General features: G+C 53.2%; 9 protein-coding genes across 9 annotated transcripts in view; 2 read left to right on the top strand and 7 right to left on the bottom strand.

Annotated features, from left to right (window-relative positions):
- MAA_08872 (uncharacterized protein) overlaps nt 1–298 on the top strand; it is a gene marked incomplete at both ends in the record, with an annotated part of 656 nt that extends 358 nt beyond the window's left edge. Inside the window, one exon of the mRNA XM_007826870.1 lies at nt 10–298. Coding sequence (XP_007825061.1) covers nt 10–298 — 289 coding nt within the window. The remainder of the gene's footprint in view (nt 1–9) is intronic.
- Nucleotides 299–602: 304 nt separating this feature from the next.
- Nucleotides 603–3,138, bottom strand: MAA_08873 (NADH-ubiquinone oxidoreductase, mitochondrial precursor; the record flags this gene model as incomplete). The annotated part of the gene is made up of 6 exons (XM_007826871.2): nt 603–720; nt 786–2,690; nt 2,755–2,769; nt 2,830–2,881; nt 2,939–2,962; nt 3,024–3,138. The coding sequence occupies 6 exons, from the start codon at nt 3,136–3,138 to the stop codon at nt 603–605; spliced, it is 2,229 nt and encodes a 742-aa protein (XP_007825062.2).
- Nucleotides 3,139–3,700: 562 nt separating this feature from the next.
- On the bottom strand, nt 3,701–5,677 carry MAA_08874 (protein family UPF0061; the record flags this gene model as incomplete). Its single annotated transcript, XM_007826872.2, has 2 exons — nt 3,701–4,624; nt 4,703–5,677. The coding sequence occupies 2 exons, from the start codon at nt 5,675–5,677 to the stop codon at nt 3,701–3,703; spliced, it is 1,899 nt and encodes a 632-aa protein (XP_007825063.2).
- Nucleotides 5,678–6,560: 883 nt separating this feature from the next.
- Nucleotides 6,561–7,623, top strand: MAA_08875 (uncharacterized protein; the record flags this gene model as incomplete). Its single annotated transcript, XM_007826873.1, has 3 exons — nt 6,561–6,638; nt 6,743–6,795; nt 6,858–7,623. 3 exons carry the CDS (start codon nt 6,561–6,563, stop codon nt 7,621–7,623), a joined length of 897 nt encoding a protein of 298 aa, XP_007825064.1.
- Nucleotides 7,624–7,787: 164 nt separating this feature from the next.
- Nucleotides 7,788–8,954, bottom strand: MAA_08876 (DNA double-strand break repair and VJ recombination XRCC4; the record flags this gene model as incomplete). The annotated part of the gene is made up of 3 exons (XM_007826874.1): nt 7,788–8,465; nt 8,522–8,703; nt 8,813–8,954. The coding sequence occupies 3 exons, from the start codon at nt 8,952–8,954 to the stop codon at nt 7,788–7,790; spliced, it is 1,002 nt and encodes a 333-aa protein (XP_007825065.1).
- A 393-nt stretch (nt 8,955–9,347) lies between these two features.
- On the bottom strand, nt 9,348–10,094 carry MAA_08877 (B3/4 domain-containing protein; the record flags this gene model as incomplete). The annotated part of the gene is made up of 1 exon (XM_007826875.1): nt 9,348–10,094. The coding sequence occupies one exon, from the start codon at nt 10,092–10,094 to the stop codon at nt 9,348–9,350; it is 747 nt and encodes a 248-aa protein (XP_007825066.1).
- A 1,107-nt stretch (nt 10,095–11,201) lies between these two features.
- Nucleotides 11,202–11,793, bottom strand: MAA_10626 (DASH complex, subunit Dad1; the record flags this gene model as incomplete). The annotated part of the gene is made up of 3 exons (XM_011412344.1): nt 11,202–11,319; nt 11,395–11,563; nt 11,628–11,793. The coding sequence occupies 3 exons, from the start codon at nt 11,791–11,793 to the stop codon at nt 11,202–11,204; spliced, it is 453 nt and encodes a 150-aa protein (XP_011410646.1).
- A 2,492-nt stretch (nt 11,794–14,285) lies between these two features.
- MAA_10625 (Major facilitator superfamily domain, general substrate transporter) lies at nt 14,286–14,675 on the bottom strand (the record flags this gene model as incomplete). The annotated part of the gene is made up of 2 exons (XM_011412343.1): nt 14,286–14,340; nt 14,404–14,675. The coding sequence occupies 2 exons, from the start codon at nt 14,673–14,675 to the stop codon at nt 14,286–14,288; spliced, it is 327 nt and encodes a 108-aa protein (XP_011410645.1).
- A 601-nt stretch (nt 14,676–15,276) lies between these two features.
- MAA_08878 (uncharacterized protein) lies at nt 15,277–17,827 on the bottom strand (the record flags this gene model as incomplete). The annotated part of the gene is made up of 5 exons (XM_007826876.2): nt 15,277–15,865; nt 16,033–16,377; nt 16,481–16,794; nt 16,860–17,576; nt 17,672–17,827. 5 exons carry the CDS (start codon nt 17,825–17,827, stop codon nt 15,277–15,279), a joined length of 2,121 nt encoding a protein of 706 aa, XP_007825067.2.
- Nucleotides 17,828–19,188: the final 1,361 nt, after the last annotated feature.

The raw sequence follows: 19,188 nt of genomic DNA, 5'->3' as shown, positions 1-19,188 counted from the left end.
CAGGAGCAGGGTCGCCAGCGCCGCGGACAAGGCCGCCATGGTCGCCAACATGCAGGCGCCGTGGGAGCCCGGCGCGGACAGGGAGCTGCCGCGGACGCCTGACTTTTCGGGCTGGCTCGTCTCGGGACCCCGCGAGTGGGGGGAGAGGGAGGTGCTGAGGACGGTGGCCAGGACCATGGCCGACTTGAAGGGGTTCGGGGAGCACGTCGGGAGGGTGAGGGCCCGGTATGAGGAGGCGCTGGAGAGGGAGGAACGGAGGGAGCGGGAGCGTGAGCGGGAACGCGACGAGGAGAAGTAATTCGTGCGGTGGGAACACATGCGCGGCGAGAAACGCCTTCGTGGGAAGGGGCAAGGACTGACCTATGGTTGATGAAGGGTAAAAGTACGGCGCGAGATAGGGAGACGGCTGGTAGAGCATCACGAAAAAAGAAGAAGAGGAAAGAAGAGAAAAAACACATGCGCAGTACTGTCAATATGGTAATTATTTACCCCAACTACTCACTCTTCTCCTAGCCCGCCGTCATATATGTACAAGAGACACCAGCAACCACCGAAGCTGACAAATGGAATCTTTTTAATTTGGTACAGCCGACAGAGTCTTCTTACACTCCATAAGCAACCTGGCCCATGGGCTTATCTTCCTCCATTCCAGGAGCCATAAAGTTTGTCCTGGGGTCACCCGTAGCTTTGGACGCGGAGCAGCGTGCCATGGTTGGTGAACTGAGGAAAGGAAAGTAGTCAGCAGCTGGAACTCGGCAATCGGAGCGATTTGACTTCAAACATACCTTCTAGAGATGACGTCTGTGAAATAAAAGTTGTCAATAACCTTCTTCAAAGGCTCTCCAGTAGCCTTTGACCCCTTGTTCTGATCCACCAACTGAACCTTGCTAAGCTGTCGAAGGGCAACGGGCTCAACAATGTCGTACGCAGCCAGGGCCGGTGAAACCTCAATCATACGGTCCCGAACAGCGGCGAGATCGTCATAAGGTAGAGACACACCCAGAAATTCACTGACAGCGCGGAGGATCTTCCAGTCAGTGCGGGAAGCGCCTGGTAGAGAAGTGGCAGCACGTGTGGTCTGGACACGGCCCTCGGTGTTGATATAAGTACCGGCCTTTTCCGTGTAAGCAGCGCCCGGCAGGATGATGTCGGCAATCTGAGCGCCACGGTCACCGTGGTGGCCCTGGTAGACTACAAAGGCATCCTGAGGGATGTCGGCCTCGTTGAACTCATCAGCACCCAGCAACCAGACGAACTTGGGCTTGGTCTGGGCAACCTCGGTTGAAGGCGTCGTGAAGCCAACTTCGAAAGCACCGGCTCTTGAAGCTTCTCTCTGCAGAACGTTGTAGCCATCCCATTCAGGAGTGGTGAAGTTTGCAGCGTTCTTCTCAACAAAGGCACCAACAGTCTCGTAGAAGGCCTTGGCATCAGCATGGTCGGTAACACCGGAGCCGACGATAATCATGGGCCTCTTAGCAGCCTGTAGCTTCTTGCCAAAGGGGCCGGCGAGGGCCTTCTTCAGGGCGGCATGGTCGGTTCCGAGGTGCTCAAACTCAAAGGTAGAATCCCACGTCTCACCAACAACACCAATCTCGAGGTCGGATCGCAGCCACTGCTTGCGAATGCGGGCGTTCAAGACAGCGGCCTCGTGTCGGGGGTTGCTGCCAACAATCAGAATGCAGTCGGCCTCCTCAATGCCCCAGATACGTGAGTTGAACAGATAGTTGGATCGAACATCGACTCCGTGGGCAATAGGCTGGCTACCGGTGGGAGTGTCGAGGGCGAGATTATCGGATCCAAGCTTGTTGGCCATGTCCTTGGCGACAACCAAGGACTCGACCTCGGTCAAAGCACCAGAGATTATCTTGAACTCGTTGCCCTGGGGCTTCTTGGCCGCCCAGGCCCTGGCAACCTCAGCAAGGGCCTCTTCCCAGTCAGCGGGCTCAAACTTGCCCTCGCGACGAATCAAGGGCATGGTCAGTCGCTGGGTCTTGAGACCATCGCAGGCAAATCGGGTCTTGTCATTGATCCATTCCTCGTTCACATCATCGTTGAGACGCGGGGTAATACGCATAACCTCCAAACCCCGAGAGTCGACACGAATGTTGGAACCGAGGCCGTCGAGAACATCAATGGACTCGGTGTGCTTCAGCTCCCAGGGTCGGGCACGGAAGGCGTAGGGTTTAGAGGTCAAAGCACCGACGGGGCAGAGGTCGATGACGTTTCCAGAAAGCTCAGAATCCAGACTCTTCTCAAGGTAGGTACCAATCTGCAAGTCGTTGCCGCGGCCGGTAGAGCCGAGCTCAGGAGCACCAGCGATATCGTTGGCGAATCGAACACATCGAGTGCAGTGGATGCATCGGTTCATCGACGTCTTGATCAGCGGTCCGATATTCTTGTCCTCGACGGCACGCTTGCCGCCAATCTCGTGGAATCGGCCGCGGTCGGCTCCGTATCGCATAGACTGGTCCTGGAGATCACACTCGCCTCCCTGGTCGCAAATGGGGCAGTCGAGCGGGTGGTTGGCGAGCAGGAATTCCATGACACCCTCCCGGGCCTTGTGAGTAAGAGGTGAGTTGGTCTTGACGACCATACCGGGCTGCACTGGCCAGGCACATGAGGCCACGGGCTTGGGGGCTTTTTCGACCTCAACCAGGCACATTCGGCAGTTTCCGGCAATCATGAGTTTTCTGTAACACATTTGTTAGGGGGGGGCTCGTGTTCGGCATCGGCTATTCAAACGGGGAATCGTACTCATGGTAGCAATATCTAATTCAATCGTTAGGAATCTTCTTTGATCGGGTGGCATCTCCTGGGGCCCACACTCACCTAGGAATCGTAACGCCTGCTTTCTCGCACGCTTGGATCAGGGCAGAACCAGCTACACTCCGGGTCAACAACAATTGGCGCCAGACCTTCTACAATAGTCATCTCGTACCTTCAATCGAAACTTTCTTTCCATCTAGCATGGCGTTAGCACGTGTGCAGGCGTCAATGGCAGGGCAGGGCAAAAAGCTGCTCACCAACTGTCAGTTCAACCTCCGCCTGGCGTCTGGGGGTGGTAGCGAAGGTCCGCGAGGCGTTGACGGTCCGCCTGCTTGTCCGCCAAGCCGAACGTGCCAGAGACTGTCGGAGCATCGTGTCGCCTTGACGGAATAAAGGGAATAGACAATGCAAGGCGTTGCAGCGAAATAAAGGCTCAATCATTGACGTCTGGAAGAGAAGTGGCCGAGCGGAAGCATTAGCAATGATCCACAAAACACCGATTAATTTACATGCGCTCTGATTGGCTAGCTGCCGGCGGATGAATGCCTGAGGCCGGAACCTCCAATCGAATCCACCATAAACTTCGTCCGAAATTTGCGGAGCTGCAAGCTCTCTTTTTTCTCTTTCCATATTAATTGTACACGAGCACACTTTATTGTAGGTGAGCTTGAGCTTCGCGTCCGCACCAGTGGACGCGATGTCTTCAGTCGAGTCTTCCTCTATCTTGTGCCCCAGAGAAAATTTTCAGTACGCCGATTATGGAAGCATGGGAGAGAAATTAATCTCGATGAGCGCTGCCTCTTACCGCCGGTCGTTACATTCCATCAAATGACTTTATCCTTGGCAATGATATGTGTAGATTCAGACTCGCTAGAGTTGGTCATGGTGGGATAGGGATGTGTCTTTTGATGGCTATGATATGTTGAAAAACTCGCTATGAGCTACAGCTGCACTGCATGAGCCGTCCCGGTCGAGGGACCTCGCCAACCCATCTTTGTTCCTCCTCGGCATCCCCTTTATATGCAACATCATCAACTGTCTTGCCATGCCACCCGTCTTCAAACGGGTTCAGGGCCATGTGCATGATGCGGTTCAGAACATCTCGCTCTCCTTCCTTCTCGACTCGCCGAATAACCTCATCCAAGACCCAGCCCCTAGGAACGAAGTTTGGATTTACTCGTTTCATGGCCTCAATTCTCTCCTGGTCCTTTTCGTCCGACACTTGTTCCCCATCTTTCCAGTCCTCCACCACGCGAGCATGCCACTTGTCCAACCATTTCGCGATACGGTCGCGAGCCTCATCCTCACTTACGGTACTCGGCGGTCCCTCCGTGTGGAAGAAGACGGCAGCCTTTTCCCTTCTCCCTTCCGGCGAGGACACCTCTGCCAATTTGATATTGCTAAGTCGACGGAAGAAGTGGTTGAAGTCGAGTTCTAGGGCTTCAAGGGTGTCGAGAGCCGGACTGAATAGCTCATCGAAATCAGCGGGTTTGCGCTCCCGCAGGCCCAGCCTGAGCGTCATCAATCTCTTGTACTCTCCCAGAAAGACCTCCTTGTACTCATCGCCGGTTTGCATGATGAGCTTCTCCGCTCGTGATATGACTTCCTCCTGCTGGTCTTCCTTGACGCCCTCCGATATGAAGGCGGCATCGTCAGCAAGCCCTGCCGCGCCCATCAATTCCCCCACAGCCTCGCCGAATCGTACAAGATTCCACCAAATAATGGTGGGCTGATTTCTATAACTATATCGTAGCATATGATCGTCGTGGTTGGGGGTATACGACGGGTCGAAATTGTCCATGAATGCAAACGGGCCAAAGTCTATTGAGAGGCCATATACAGACGTATTATCAGTGTTCTGCCAAGAGAAAAAAACAAAATAGTCAGTTCCACCTGCCAGACGTCAAGGTCATCCATCACATTCAACCCAACTTACCAAGACACCATTCATAAAGCCGTACGCCTGCCAGGCAGCCACCGTCTTGGCGCTGCGGCGCGCAATCTCGCGATACAGCCGGGTGAACCTATTCTCAGCCGTCTCAGCAGGTCCCTGGAGTTCCTTCTCCGGCACTCCACGCCCCGGGACAGGCGACTCCCCAGGCTTCTCGGGATCCTCCAGCCGGGCAGGCAGCTTCTCCCAGCCGCCAAAGACGTCCTCGGCGACATACGTGGCCAGCCTCCGTATCAAGTCGCGGTCGCCCCGCGCGCGCAGAATGTCAAAGTTGCCCAGGCGCAGCCAAGACTCTGCGAAACGCAGCACAATGGCCCCCGGCTCGACGGTCTCGCGCAGAACCTTGGAGTGCGGGAGGAGGCTGAGGGACAGCGCGCGGGTGGAGGGAATGCCGAGGGCGTTGAGGGCCTCGGACACGACGAACTCGCGGATGCTGGAGCGCAGGACGGCCTTGCCGTCGGCGAAGCGCGAGTACGGCGTCAGGCCGGCGCCCTTGAGCTGCAGCTCGTACCTCTTGCCCGTGTCCGGGTTCTGCGACTCGAAGAGGGATATGGCGCGCCCGTCGCCCAGCTGGCCGGCCCACTGGCCAAACTGGAAGCCTCCGTAGCACTGCGCCCACGGGTAGCCGCCCTGCAGCTTGTCCTCGTCCCATCCGTACAGCTTGTTGCCCGCGACAAGCTGTCGAAAGTCGTCCGTCTTGTCCTCTCCGGCCTTGATACCGATGTCGCGGAGGGCGGCTGGGCTCACGGCCAACAGCTCCGGGTCTTTCTGCTGCTCCGGCTGGACCCAGGTGAACAGGGCGTTGCGGACTTGCCTCGGCAGGATCTGATCGCGGGGTGTCTTGTGCGAGTCGGCGGGTGTTGGGAAGGCCGAATCGGGCGGTAGGGATTCGGTAAAGTGCCACGACTTGGGGAGGTCTTGAAGCGTGGCGCCTGCGGCCGTCGAGTGGTTCGCGGCCATGCTGAACGGAGCTCGGAGTCGCGGGACAGCTCTTCGCACAACTGCGCGGTATAGCATCGACGGCGGTTCAGCCTTGGATTTCGGTGCTGCGCGAGCTTGGGATGGGCTTGGATCAGTGCAAGGCTCGGCGGTGGATCATGTTCCAGAGACTGCTGCTCCTGCGGTCCGGTGGCCATGTAGTTGCCTGGTAGACTGGAGGGTTGACGTCAATGCGACGGTGTCGGCCCGGATGGATAACATCATTTCAGCCCCACATTGCGGGCGTTTGGACATGCACCGAGTGTGTGTAAGCGGCACTGCGCAGCAAGTTGAGTAAATTAAAGAAATGAAAATACAAGGCAAGAAAAAGAGGGCATCAGTAGGCAGATGAAGTAATCATTGGCGATAGATACCCAGCCATTTACAAGCTTTTCCAGACTTATCCGCTAGATGACCATTTGCCGTCAACGTCGGTTCCGACCAGATGCTTACCCTACAATATATAATAATATCAGTGCCTGCCGTGCTTGCATGCATCAACTCCATCGGCTTCATTTCCACATCATACACCTGCATCCGGCCTTGAGGAGGAAGAAGAAATGAGAAGAAAAACAAAGTGAGTTGCGTGACTTATTGTCTCGCCCTCTCCGTAGTCGGGCTTGTATTTGTAACACCGCTTGTTTCCGTCCTTAATTCCGGTTCCGACGTTGGCGCCCGGCAGTAAACTAGCCCGGCCTCCACTGTTGCGGGGAGACGTCGACATCATGTCGCAATATGTTCAACGACTTGGCACATTGCGACTGTGCTCTGCTCATTTTCTTCTCTTCCTATTTCTCAGTAGCCTCATCCCCCAACAGCTCTACATTACCAAATCACGCTCCTACTCTCATACAAGTCCAACAACATGGCCTCAAGTGACGCAGCTTCAAAGGGCTCGTTCCCACCAACCCTAAAGCTCAACGACGGCAATGAGATCCCAGTAGTAAGTACCCAGCGAGCATGACACGGTTCACTCTTTCTCCTGGCCCCCTTCCCACACCCCTCTTGTCAGATATTCAAATCCACCGAACACTAATAAAATCACAGCTCGCATACGGCCTCGGAACTGCCAACTACAAGAGCACCTCGGGCTACGACCAGTCCGTCGTGGCCATCACCAAGACGGCCATAGACCTCGGATATCACCACCTTGATGGAGCAGAGGGCAAGCGCAGCCACGCCCCCACCAGCACACCAGACGCACTAACAAGAGCCCAGTGTACGGAAACGAAGAAGAGCTCGGCGCGGCCATCAAGGCGTCCGGCGTCCCCAGAAGCCAGCTCTTCGTCACCACCAAGGCGCACGGCGAGCAGCAAAAGCCCACGCAAGAAGCCTTCGAGCTGTCCCTCCAGAAGCTGGGCCTCGACCACGTCGACCTCTACCTCCTCCACGGGCCCTGGTTCGCCGCCTCGCACGAGGAGCTGCAGCAGAAGTGGGCCGACCTCGAGGCCATCAAGGCCTCGGGCAAGGCCAAGTCCATCGGCGTCTCCAACTTTCTCCAGGAGCACGTCGAGGTCATCCTCCAGACGGCCAAGGTGGTCCCGGCCATCAACCAGATCGAGTACCACCCGTACCTCCAGCACGGCGACCTGGTCGCCTTCCACAAGAAGCACAACATTGCCGTCTCGTGCTACGGCCCGTTGCTTCCGCTGACGAGGGCCAAGGGCGGGCCCGTCGACGCCGTGTGGTCGGAGCTGGCGGGCAAGTATGGCGTTTCCGAGTCCGAGATTGGGCTGAGGTGGATCTTGGACCAGGGCCTGGTTGCGCTCACGACGAGCTCGAATAAGGGCCGGCTGCAGGACTACCTGGCCAAGTTGGGTACGTTTGAGCTCACGCAGGAGGAGGTGGCGCGGATAGCAGAGGTGGGCAACCGGTATCACTTTCGTGGTTTCTGGTTGAACAAATTTGGCCCGGATGACAGGCGGTAAGAGAAGGCTGTCGATTAATTCCCACATAGGACAGTAGAATTTGCCATGGGAAAACAAACATGAATATTGTTTTTACCTTTGTAAATTATTTGTGTTGGGAGAAAGAAATTCGTGATGCCTAGCATACACCCTCGAGGATATGGCAGCCTCCCGAGTCCCCAACCTCATAGTTCATCGTCGTCCGAATCATCCGCAGCCACTGCCTGCTTCTTCTTTTGAAACGGCAGAGCCCGCGGCGGCGGAGGCGCATCTTGTTTCTTTTGAGGCGGCAATGGCTCCCGCGCAGCTTCGCCCGCCGTCCTGTCCATGTCCATGTCCTCATCCTCATCCTCGTCCTCGTCATTGGCCACAGAGGCCGTCGCCTCCGTCGTACTCTCCCCATCCTCATCCTCCGACTCCCCCTTCTCAGCCGTCATATCGACATCCTCCTCGGGGGACTCATTCTCAACAGCCTGGGCCTTTCTCTTGGGCGCCTTCTTCCCCCTCTTGACGGTCTGTACCTCGTCCACCTCGTCCACCTCATCCACTTCTTCCCGGGGGGCGTCATTCGCAGACAAGTCCGTAATGATCTTCTGCTGCTCCCGAATCTTGACCTTCTTCTCGTTGAGCAAATCTCGAAACTTTTGCAGCAGCACCACCTCGTCCTCCTGCTTGGCGGCGACCAGCTCATCCAGCTGGGACTTGAGCTCACCCACAGCAGTTTGCAGGTCTCGGACCCGGACGTCAGACGCGGACGCGGCTGCTTTGGCTTGGGTGACGGCGTCGACGGAAGTGGCACACCATTCAAACAGCTCGATGGCCTCGCCCCCGTCGTGGGTGAGCGTGATGGCGCCGAGACGTTGCTGCAAGACTTAGGTTTGGCAATCATGTGAGAGACGGGGTAAGCACGAGCACGTACAGTGATGCCTTGGACTTGTTTGCGGATGGTGAGAGATACCGACGATCCGCTTTGCACCGTGGCGGATGCCTGGATATCTGGAAGCGGCTGCTGCTCGAAGACGGACTGCAGTATGGTCTGCCATTCGGCTTCGGAGACGGGGCAGTTTTTGACGCGGAGAGATGCAACTCGGTCATGCCGTACTGGGATGGATTTAGTAAAGTTCTTGCATCAATTTTTTATTTTTTTTGTCCGTGTAAATGGGATGGGCGAGAGTGCTGGGGACAAAGGCGCGGGCTACTGTTCACTCACATGAACACACGTAGGGCGCCTCGCCTTCTGTGCCGACCAATTTCAGGTCCAGTGGCTTTGAGCCCTTTGACGAAACTTGGACGAGAACATATGATGATTCATTTTCGCTTTGGGGGAATTTGAGAATCCGTTTGGGGGCCATGGTGTTGTGTGAGAAATATGTGAAGAAGTCGAATCAGTTCAGCTGTCACGGGAAGGCCTGAATCTTTGTAGGCAGACGTCTCAAGCTAGCAACATTGAAGTGCTTGTAGCCTAAGGTCTCCACTCCTCCCGGCGACTGCACAGGTCAACTGGTGCCAGTGCCTGCAGGTCTCACAACATCAAATTCAAGGCGTCAACGGTCCAACCTGCATTTTGAAACAATATTGGAGAAACTGCGTCATTGACAAGGGCATTTAAAGCAGCTTTACATCATCTATAATCATCCGAGATTGACATACCGAACCCACCGTGATGGATCCCCTTGTCAAGAGTCAAGACTACCCGCTGACCACTGCTCCCAGTCTCTCCCTCCAAGCCTTCACACAAAGTGACATCACGAACCACCCTCAGCTGCATCCAAAGCACTCAGCATTCTCTGCGCAACCCGCACCTCCGGAGACAACCGCCCCAACGCCAGAGCAAGCTCCTCGGCGGCCCTCTCCAAGGCCTCATCCGAAAGCGGCCCCAGCGCATCCAGGATAAACAGCACGCGCGTCGTATCGTCAGTCAGCGCCGTCCGCGGGCCCTGCCGCCAGTTCCAGCGGCGGCAAGTGACGCCGGCGTCGTCGCACCAGACGGGCTCCCCGGGCGCGGCGCACTCGACCTCTACCTCGCCGCCGGCCAGGCTGCGAAACTCCTCCCGGCCGCTGGCGCGGGTCAGAAACGGCGACCCGTCGTACTTGTCGAGGTCCTCGCCGCCCAGGGGAACCTGGTGCTTCACCGAGACGGCGTTGTACATGTCCGTCAGGCGGTTCACGCGTGGCAGGCCGCCGGCCGCTGCGGCACGGCGGGTGAGCGCCTCGAGGCTGTTGCGCGTCTTTTGCGGCTTCGCCCCAAAGGCCCTGTACGTTTCGCGCCATGCGGCGATGTGCGGGACCTCGGTGACGGCGTGCTCGGCCAGCAGGTGCTTGGCCGAGGCTTCGGCTTCGAGGAGGAGGGCCTCGCTGCTGTCGTCGCTGGGGCCGGGGGGGATGCCCTCGACGACCATGAGCAGGGCGCGGTAGTCGGGTCGTAGCTTGTAGATTTCGGGGGCGACGTGCGCTGACTGCAGTATTTTGTGGGCGGCGGATGTGCTGCCCATTGTGGAGGGTCTGTGAGGCTGATGGGGGGTTTACTAGAGTGGAAATCAAAGATGGCAAGATGAGGCAGTAGGCTGGGGGGTGCAGCGTTTTCAACAGAAGCGACTGAATTTTGTGCTTTGTAGTTATTTCAGGCACACCTGCGTATTGGCCGGTATTAAGGTATAGTATTTATATTGACTGCCCCCGTGCGGTTTCTCACCTCAACGCACCTTAGACACCACATCATGAACTAGCGCGAGGCTCCACATTGACGCAACTTGGCGGGATGTTGACATAGGGCGCGCATTCATGCACGACTCAATTAAAGTTGCGGGTGCATTTTCCCGATCTAGATGCGGCAACTCGGGCCGCCCACTTACTACTTGGTTTAGGCAATATGTATCTGCAGGTTGCACGACGACATGCGTACAATTCATCCAGTCAACGGCTACGGCTTCGCCTCCATGCTAGAATTCCTCTTGGCAGGTAACTGCGCCATTTAACTGCATATTTTGTATGAATGACCCGAAACCGTATCAATCACAATTCGAAATGCAACTACTGGTGTAAGGTAAAGTGAAATAGTTGATTTGAATGGCAATCCAAGTGTCGTATTAATCTCCAAAACTCGATCCAGACTCCCTGAACCACAACCATCAAGATCCGAATAAAAAAGGTCGCACTCTTAGAGATTTCGGCTCGGGCCGTTCCCCAAGGTACCAGAAAGAAAAACCCCATGCGTACATTCCACCAATCTCCCCTTAAAATCTACCTAATCTCCACCACAGAAATGCAACCCATTGAAATCCAACAAGACGTGGAAAAAAAAAAAAAAAAAAACTTCCCAGCCAGATTTTCTCTCCCCCATCTTGGCGTAACAGCCGATTAACTCGGCAGTAGTCGTGGCATCTCACGAAATGTAGTCGCAGAAAGGAAGCTCCGTATTAAAGGCAGCGTGATATGCCGTCACGTTCTGATCAACATTTGCTGGCGCACACCGATCATGCGCCTCCGCCACGGAGGGAGAGAGAAAGAGAGAGCCGTGAGAGCCGGCCATGTGCATAGACACGGTGCCCAAGAGTTGACGTCTGAATCTTGAGCTAGAAGAGCACCCGGATCCCACTCGGCTACGTTGCTGTTGTTGACTCAACAGGGCCATTGTCTTGTGTGAGAAAGATTGCCTGCTCTATCGGCTCCCAGCCACTGGGATAGGGTGCTTGGATGTTGGGAAACTCGTAGTGTATTCTATATATAACATGTTAGCCTCGGAACAAGATGCCGTAGTCGTCCCAAATAAAAGATGATTTAATTTCCACTCACCCCAAAATATCAAAGTCCTCCATATGCCGCGCAGCAAGGTTCCAAACGACTCTGGCTTCAAGTGGTTCACCATTGAATTGAACTCCGTCCCACGTTAAAACAACGCCAAACATTTCCCCATGTTGCCATTTTTGGACTTCAATCATGCTTGGATATGGAGCCACTGGATCTGTATGTCATTTACATATTAGTTACACGCCCGACTCTCCTTTTGAATCGCAATCGCTACTTACAGAACATCGACTTTACATCGGCTTCTAAACTAGGAAAGCTCGACATGTTTTCTACGCATAGCCGGATGCTGAAAAGGGGGCTTCTGTCGTCCCAGTTGGGTACTGGTTCAGCATTTAGTGGCTCCTCGGAGGAGGTGGAGGAAGATGTGTTCGGGCGGTCTGGCATGGTGATAGTGCGAGAGACTTGTCGTGACTGCCCTGGCTGAAGGTGTGTATGCGTATGTGTATGAGTAACCGTGTGTGCGTGTGTGTGCGTGTGTGTGTTGAACGGTATTTCGTGAGGTTGTCCGTGGCCAGAGATGAAACCTCAAACTGGAGGAAGAAAGAGAGCCATTATATAGACAGCTCTGTCATTCTATTATTCCACCACTCCCCCACTCTGTCATTTCATGAGCCCACGAGTCCAGGCTGTTCATCATCTCTGCCGCCCACCAAGTCAGCACGAGTAAGACTGGCAATGAAGCTCGAAATGAGAAGTGAGTGGAAATACGGAGCCTCCTGGAAACGACATATGCATGCAGCTTCCAATACGTGCATGATGTTTCATATTCCACATGTTCATAGATGAATGCCATCACATATGATTCACAAAGCAGCAGCTTATCTTGTTCGTAGCTATTCACAGACACGCCGTGCGTCTTTGTACGTTCCCCCCTACTGTTCGGCCTCGTGTGTTCAAAGAATGTACTGGCCGGATCAACCCAACGCGACAAATGAGGAACGTGGATTTTCAGGTCTCATGGGTTGCCTGAGTGCCTGATTGTATGCTCGTTGGAATAATGACTGAGTTTTGCAAGTGTTCAAACCGAGTCCTGCATTTTACGACGTGGCATCCTGTTCTCTTGTGTAGCACACCACACTGCATGTCTTGTTACGCATTTCAGGCACCATCCAAACATAGAGCTGCATTTAAAAAGCTCTCGGACTCGAGGTTTACATGTGAAAGTCTGGAATACCATGTAGACTATTCTCATTGCCGCAAGAGAGCAGAGTGGTGTGTGCCTCGACACCCACTGACATTTTCGTTTTTTCTTTTCTTTGAGTTTTGCTGACTGTAAACAAAAATATTAGGGGGTATAGTCGCTGTTCAATTAGAGCGCGTTCTTTTTGCCAAAGTGACCGTTCTTTCCATGGTGTTATTATGACCTTCTCAACCACACCACAGAGTAACTCCTCCGTTATACTCCCCGGCGGAACTGAAGAACGCGATGATTCTCCGATTCCCCAGGGCTGGACTGGGCAGCAAGATTTTCTAAACAGCGTGGCTTGGTAGCTGTGTTGACAGGAACACCACGCTGTTCAGAGCGAGCCTGGATCAGAAAGAGTAAGTTTGGAGTATGAGGGACTAAAAGGAGACTGCGCATGAGTGAAAGCAAGGCCATTATGTTCCAGACCCTAGCCTTGGGCATGAATCTGTGAATGAAAGTTGAGCCACGGTAAGAAAGGCCAGTCTGAAGTCTGGACGCATGGAGGCTGTGTAGAAGCGGAAGCAAGGCCATTGTGTTCCAGACTCTAGCCTTGGGCATGAATCTGTGAATGAAAGTTGAGCCACGGTAAGAAAGGCCAGTCTGGACGCATGGAGACTGGAAAAGTGAAAGCAAGGCCGGGGCCTGGACGATTCGGCACAGACAAAACGCCCTGATGAAGACAAAGAGACATCGCCCCTGATTCGCTCCGTTCACAGGCGGCCATTGTCTGCTGTGGCTCGTGTCGAAGGCATAGACGGAGATATTTGCTCCATGTCATGAAACAAAGGGGTATCATCGGGCAGAAGAGCCATCAGCTGGCAACCTATATTGGAACTGTCCGCCCTGATCAAGATGAACAGATGTCGACATGAACCCTCCTGAGCCCTGGCCACGAGTGTCCAACGTCATCTACAGTTCACCTGGAACTGTCGGCAGAGGTGATTGCGCAGTCTCAACAGCCGCGGATCTATGTGATTAGCTGGCTATTCTTATCTGATTCCAGTCGCGGTTTTGAGTAACCACGCCCATGAGCTCTACCGGTAGAGCTAGATGGATGGCGCAGCCCAGACGCAGTCGATACGTCGCATCCAATCTGACCACCAGCAGCCGTGTCTTCCGTTTATCCGAGTCGCGAACTTTCTGTTCAGAACTGTTTAACGATTCTGACAAAAATGGAGGCCTCCTACAAGTGGAGGTCTTATTCTGGTTGGTATCCATCATGTTCCTTACAACAAGAATTATGCCCATCAGGAGGTGCAAGTTGAGCCGTCCAACTACATGGCCCTTCAGCCGAGCCGCTACTTTTATCTTTAGAATTTCGTTTCCATCCATGTGACATTGACGGCTCACACGCCTTCCACTCCGATTTGAGTCGCCAGTTGTCCCTTCAATAATTCGTTTACATCAACATGACCAACGACTCCTCACGCTCCCGGCTCCTCGACCGACCCGGCGATTATCCTCTAATAGTTCATTTATTGATGTAACCGACGATACAAACAAGGAATCCTCGCATTCCCTGCTCCCCAAGACGAGTCGCCAGCCGTCACATCAACATCAACATCCATCTCTCGACCTCCTTTCCCCCTGAAAAGAGCGAGCCCCTGATTATCCATCCAGAAGCTGACCAAACTCATCGTCCAGCAGCAGTCTTCCCTGAAAGACCCCCAATCCCGGCCAATCCAACACCCTAAACGACTTCGAGATCCTCAAGCGACTCCATGTCCTTCCCAACGACGCACACTCTGCGCAAACGTCAAAATCAACAGCACCACGTACACCCCGTCCCCGTCGGCAGCAGCACTCACCGCAAGGGAGTAGGAACAACGACAAAACGACGCCCAAGCACCCACCGGCAATCGCGCCACGCATCGCGACACTCTGCTTTGGAAGCACACTCCACAAACCACACCACTTTCTCGTGCCTCGAGATGTGCCCCGTCTTGACCTGGGTGAATCCCATCGTCAACCTGACTACCCCTTCGAAATCCCACCCCCTGCGGTCCCAGTAGGCCACTACTTTTGGCTTGTACTCGAGCCCGAGGTGGGCGTCGCCCATTTCTCCTTCGCCGGAAGACATGATGCGCTGGCGGGCCAGTGTTTGCCGGGACTCGGGACTCCAGTTCAGCTGATACGTATCCGCTATGAATAAATCCAAAGTCGACAGCAAGGGAAAAATACAACAAACGAAAACTTGCGGCGTAGAGTAAATACTCTCAGAATTTTGCTTTTCCGCGAAACGCGTCGTGAATTGGGGTGAAACAAAGTGCTAGACCTGCGCGTTGGCGCTTCCTGCTTCCTGCTTCCTGCTTCGACTGCTGCCGGGCCTTCCTTCCAATAAACGTACAGTGGTGATGACATCACGAGAGATAAGCACAGAGACCGGAAACGTATTGCGACGTTAGGCTTACCTATACGTACAGTGAATCAGTGACGGCGCTGGAGGACATATATAGGAGATGATCGTTGCAGCGCAGCTAAACGCCAAATGAAGACACTTATAAGCCGGATGTTAGATATCTGGCCAAGACCCGCTGTTGCTGCATCTTTTCCTTCATATCTTAATGGTCAAGCCCAATAGCCATTCGTGGCTTTGACTTTGGGAACCTCGTGCTTTGCCTAGCAGTCTCGAATAGTCATGACAACTCCATGAGCCTCAGAAACCGGTCGTATTTACTAAACTATAAAGTGTTATCCTCACCAGGTGATTCTAGCGACGTCTCCATAAGTTTCTTGGATAAATCGCCAATTTTCTTTGACCCCGGATCGTCCGCCATGCTAGTGATCTGAACCGGCCATTCCATCTGAGCTTGCTGGAGGCCGATGGCTTCCTTCTCCCCTATCTTTTCAATCCTGGCAAGTTGCCCCAGTGTATCCAAGTCCTCGGAGCGCATCTTGCCTCTCACCACATTAAATACCAGTTTCCCCAGGAACAAATTCTGTCCTTGCTCGTAGATGCCCTTGGCAAGCAGGATGATAGTTGAACGTAGTGCGGAGAGATCTGCGTCACTGCCCTGGACCTTCATCTCTTCAATAGCGATGAAAGCCACGTCTAGCATGAGGGAAAGGAGATATGTGTCGAGCCACTCAAAGCCATGTCGTAAGTAGTAAGCTCGCAGCAAAGTCTCTAGACTGGCTTTTGCGTAGGAGAGGAGCTCCTGGGGCGGTTGGCCAAAGAGATTAACCACGGCTGCGTCCGCTTCTGACCCGGGCTCATTTATGAGGCTTGGGGACTGGAAAAGTCTAAGAAGAATCTGGAAGTAGTGCATACTGAGTAGTCTTTGTCAGAAGATATGTCTTACTGGTACCGCGTCTCGGCAAGTGCGCCAAGAAGCACTGCGACTCCTAACATGGCTCGGCTTCGTGCCGAAACCAGCAGACAGAGCACTTTGGCAAAGTAACTACCTATTACAAAGTAATTTGAAGGTTGTACTTACTGAAGTTTGAGATGGGATGGCAGCACGGCTCTTCGAGGAGACAGTGCTTCCGGCAAGCTATCGTACCAGCCCTTAAACCGGAAATAGAAAACTGCAACTTCTGCAGCAGAGAGCTGCGGAGCTGGCGTTGAACCGGCAAACAATCTCTGTGCTGCCTCGTTTTGTATTACGGCGAACTCGGCCCTTGCCTTGAAAACGTCCCCTGAGCTACTGGGAAACAGAGACCTGCCAAGAGGGTACTTGAGCCAGATTTCGCCGTACCACTCTGGTTCATGCTTCGGATCTGGCAAGCTAGCTGGTGGTCGATTGAAGAGAGGAGGCCTGAAGTAATGGAATGACATAAGACTAGGGATCCGTATTAGTCCGGCTATGAAAGGGACAGTTTTTTTCTTTTCGTTCTTCTTCTTCTTTTTTTGCCGAGATATCTGTTTCGGGATCGTAGACCTACCTCTGCCAACTAAACAATGCCCATGCCGTGTAATGCCTGGCGTCACGTAACCTGGTATTTTCCGTGACAGAGGTTGGGTTGAATAGATCAATCTTGTGGGCAATAGCACATGCTTGGACTGTGTAGGCATATCCGATCTTGTCAGCCCCAGTTCCGCTGTAGATGACGTGGAAAACAAGAGCAGCCTGGATGGTCGTTAGCTTATCGAGACCCTTCTCATACTCCCACAGCCTCTTGGCCTCTGCCAAAAAGCGGTAGCCTAGGGTTTGAGGATTCCAAAACTCAGTGCGGTCATCGAGGCCGCGATAATAGTTCTAGGGCCGCCATGCTCAATCAGCAAATAGATTCTGGTCAACGATGCTGAGATGGATGCACTCACACAAGACAATGCAAGTAACGCATTTACAAGTAGAGACGAGCAGAGTTCATCGTGCATCTTGGACATGTCTTCAAGAAAGTAGTCCTTTTGGAATGCGGTCCACCAGTCATGGTCTTGGAGGAAGAATGCGCTGAGGAGTCTTCTCATCAACAGGTCATCCGAGCTGACACTGGTCCATTTTGATGGCGCAACGGAACTGAGCCGAGTATCGATTATCTTGGCTGCATGGTACGGCATCAAGTAGGGGGCCTCGGCTTCCGAAAACGCATTCTCCGGCTGTTGATGTGAGGAAGAAGGTCCAGACTCGGCGGCATTTCCTTGTGATAATGGGGGAGCCCACTTATATATCAACGACTTCAGATAGACATTGGACTGAAGCAAGAGATAAGGAGGCAGGTTCGAAGAAAGCGGGAACTCGTAGCGATATCTTGTCTCGGGTACGAGAAACGATTGCAGAAGCAAGTCGCCGTGTTCGACCTGACGGGCAATGTCATCTACGTTTTCGCCCCTCCGTATCTTTCGTACAATGGCTCCCACATCAGCCTCGGACCGGGAGCGAATTGCGTCAAATATACGTTCATATGGAGTGCTGTGGCTCTTTAGCTCTTCGTACTTGCGTTTGACCACTTTGGCCTGTGTCTCGTTAGGGCCCCTATCGTAAACGCATTCCACATGTCGCCGTATACACGCAGTGCACGTAGGGCGACTACCACTGCACTAAGACGGCAAAGATTTGTTAGCTTGATCAGGGAGCAGCTCGAGCAGGACGGAAGAACCCAGCTTAGGAGAGCATGGGAGTATCACGACCTTACCTTGGTTTTACGCTTTCGACAATCTATGCAAGCCGCTGTCACGGGAGAAGACTGCTTCGCCAAACGACGAGAACTAGAGGCGATGCTGCCATCATCAGAAGGCGGAGCAGGAAGAAGCGGGCGAAACTTCGAGGACTTGGGAGCTGATTCCGACATGTTGCGAGTCACTATGGAATACACGATTCGAGATGGAAGAATTGAACTAGTATTGACATGAAATCTGAAGATGAACGTGGAGTGGTCAGGACTGAGGCCTCGGGACAAATCATCGGAAGGTGTGCCGAGGTCGTGAGCCAATTAGCACCGCGCAAGTTATGCATTCACGGCAGATGAAGATGAAACATTTTTATGCTTGGGAATTGTCGAAAAGGTCTCGGTCCGCTGGTTGTGCCATTTCATTTCGACCCAGCCCATGTCAATCGAGACAATGTCTCCTCCCGGCGCGATGTCCGCACACCCCATTTTCTAAACATCATCGTTGAGGCTACTTGTGGTACAGAGCAGGAACCAGGTTTTACTTGTAGGTACTTAAGTACCTAGTTATTGCTTTACGTAGTTGTCGCGGGACCATCGTCCCTGATCAGAACCTCTAAGTAGCTAGGACCTGGCGGGCGCCATTGATGCCGAATCCACGACTTGTTCCTGCAAGAGATTTAAGCAATCGAACCATGTCGTTCACGGTATTCCACGCGGTAACTCGGCCGTACTTCTCCTCGAGCGGATCACTCACTGCAGCATACCATGCGATTCCTCAGCCCTGAACGCGCCAGGGCGGTGTGACACTTCGTGGCTGTCCTGCATGCCGAGTAGAACATACCTTTGCCGTCCTCAATGGGCCTCATTACTGGGTGAAATAACGCCATCAGGATGAACAACCTGGACGAGACAACACCGCCTTTGCTTCCCCTCTTGTAAGCCACAATCTCTTTCGGGAATCGGGAGGACACGCACCTAGGGTTCTCAGTGATGCATAAACGAACGTAGCAATGGCAAGGATTGACGCTTGAGATTCCGTTACAACATGATGACTGTTCCATGCACAATATTCACAAAGGGTCCGGTAGAATTCGCGTCGTGTCTTTGGGCTGGACAGATATTAGACTTGTGGAGTTGTGAACATGTACATACTTTGTGACTTGGCCCTGGAAAACTTGTACCGCGATACCCGCAAGATTTCACATAATAAAGTATGAGGGCAACTTTGAGATGCTATACAGCTCCCTACATGGTATAGGACTCTCTTCTTATTAACTTTGTAGAACTATGTAAAACTCAGTGTCGGCACACGTTGGCCTTCTCTTTATCATGATTATTGTCCAATGTTATCTCGCCATTTTATAAGCTATAAGGTCCCCAGAAAAATAGTCTTAGCTAGGCGCTATTAATAAAAAGGTTAAAGTATATAATATTAATATATAAAAGCCTATTTATCCAGGTTATTACTAGAAGCGTTTAGTTATATTAGCTATAAATATTTAATAAATAATATATAGCAGTGTTTTTTAAATTATATGTTA

This window comes from Metarhizium robertsii, assembly GCF_000187425.2.
Source record: "Metarhizium robertsii ARSEF 23 chromosome Unknown MAA_Scf_1, whole genome shotgun sequence".
Classification (NCBI taxonomy): domain Eukaryota; kingdom Fungi; phylum Ascomycota; class Sordariomycetes; order Hypocreales; family Clavicipitaceae; genus Metarhizium; species Metarhizium robertsii.
This window is presented reverse-complemented; position numbering and strand designations above follow the sequence as displayed.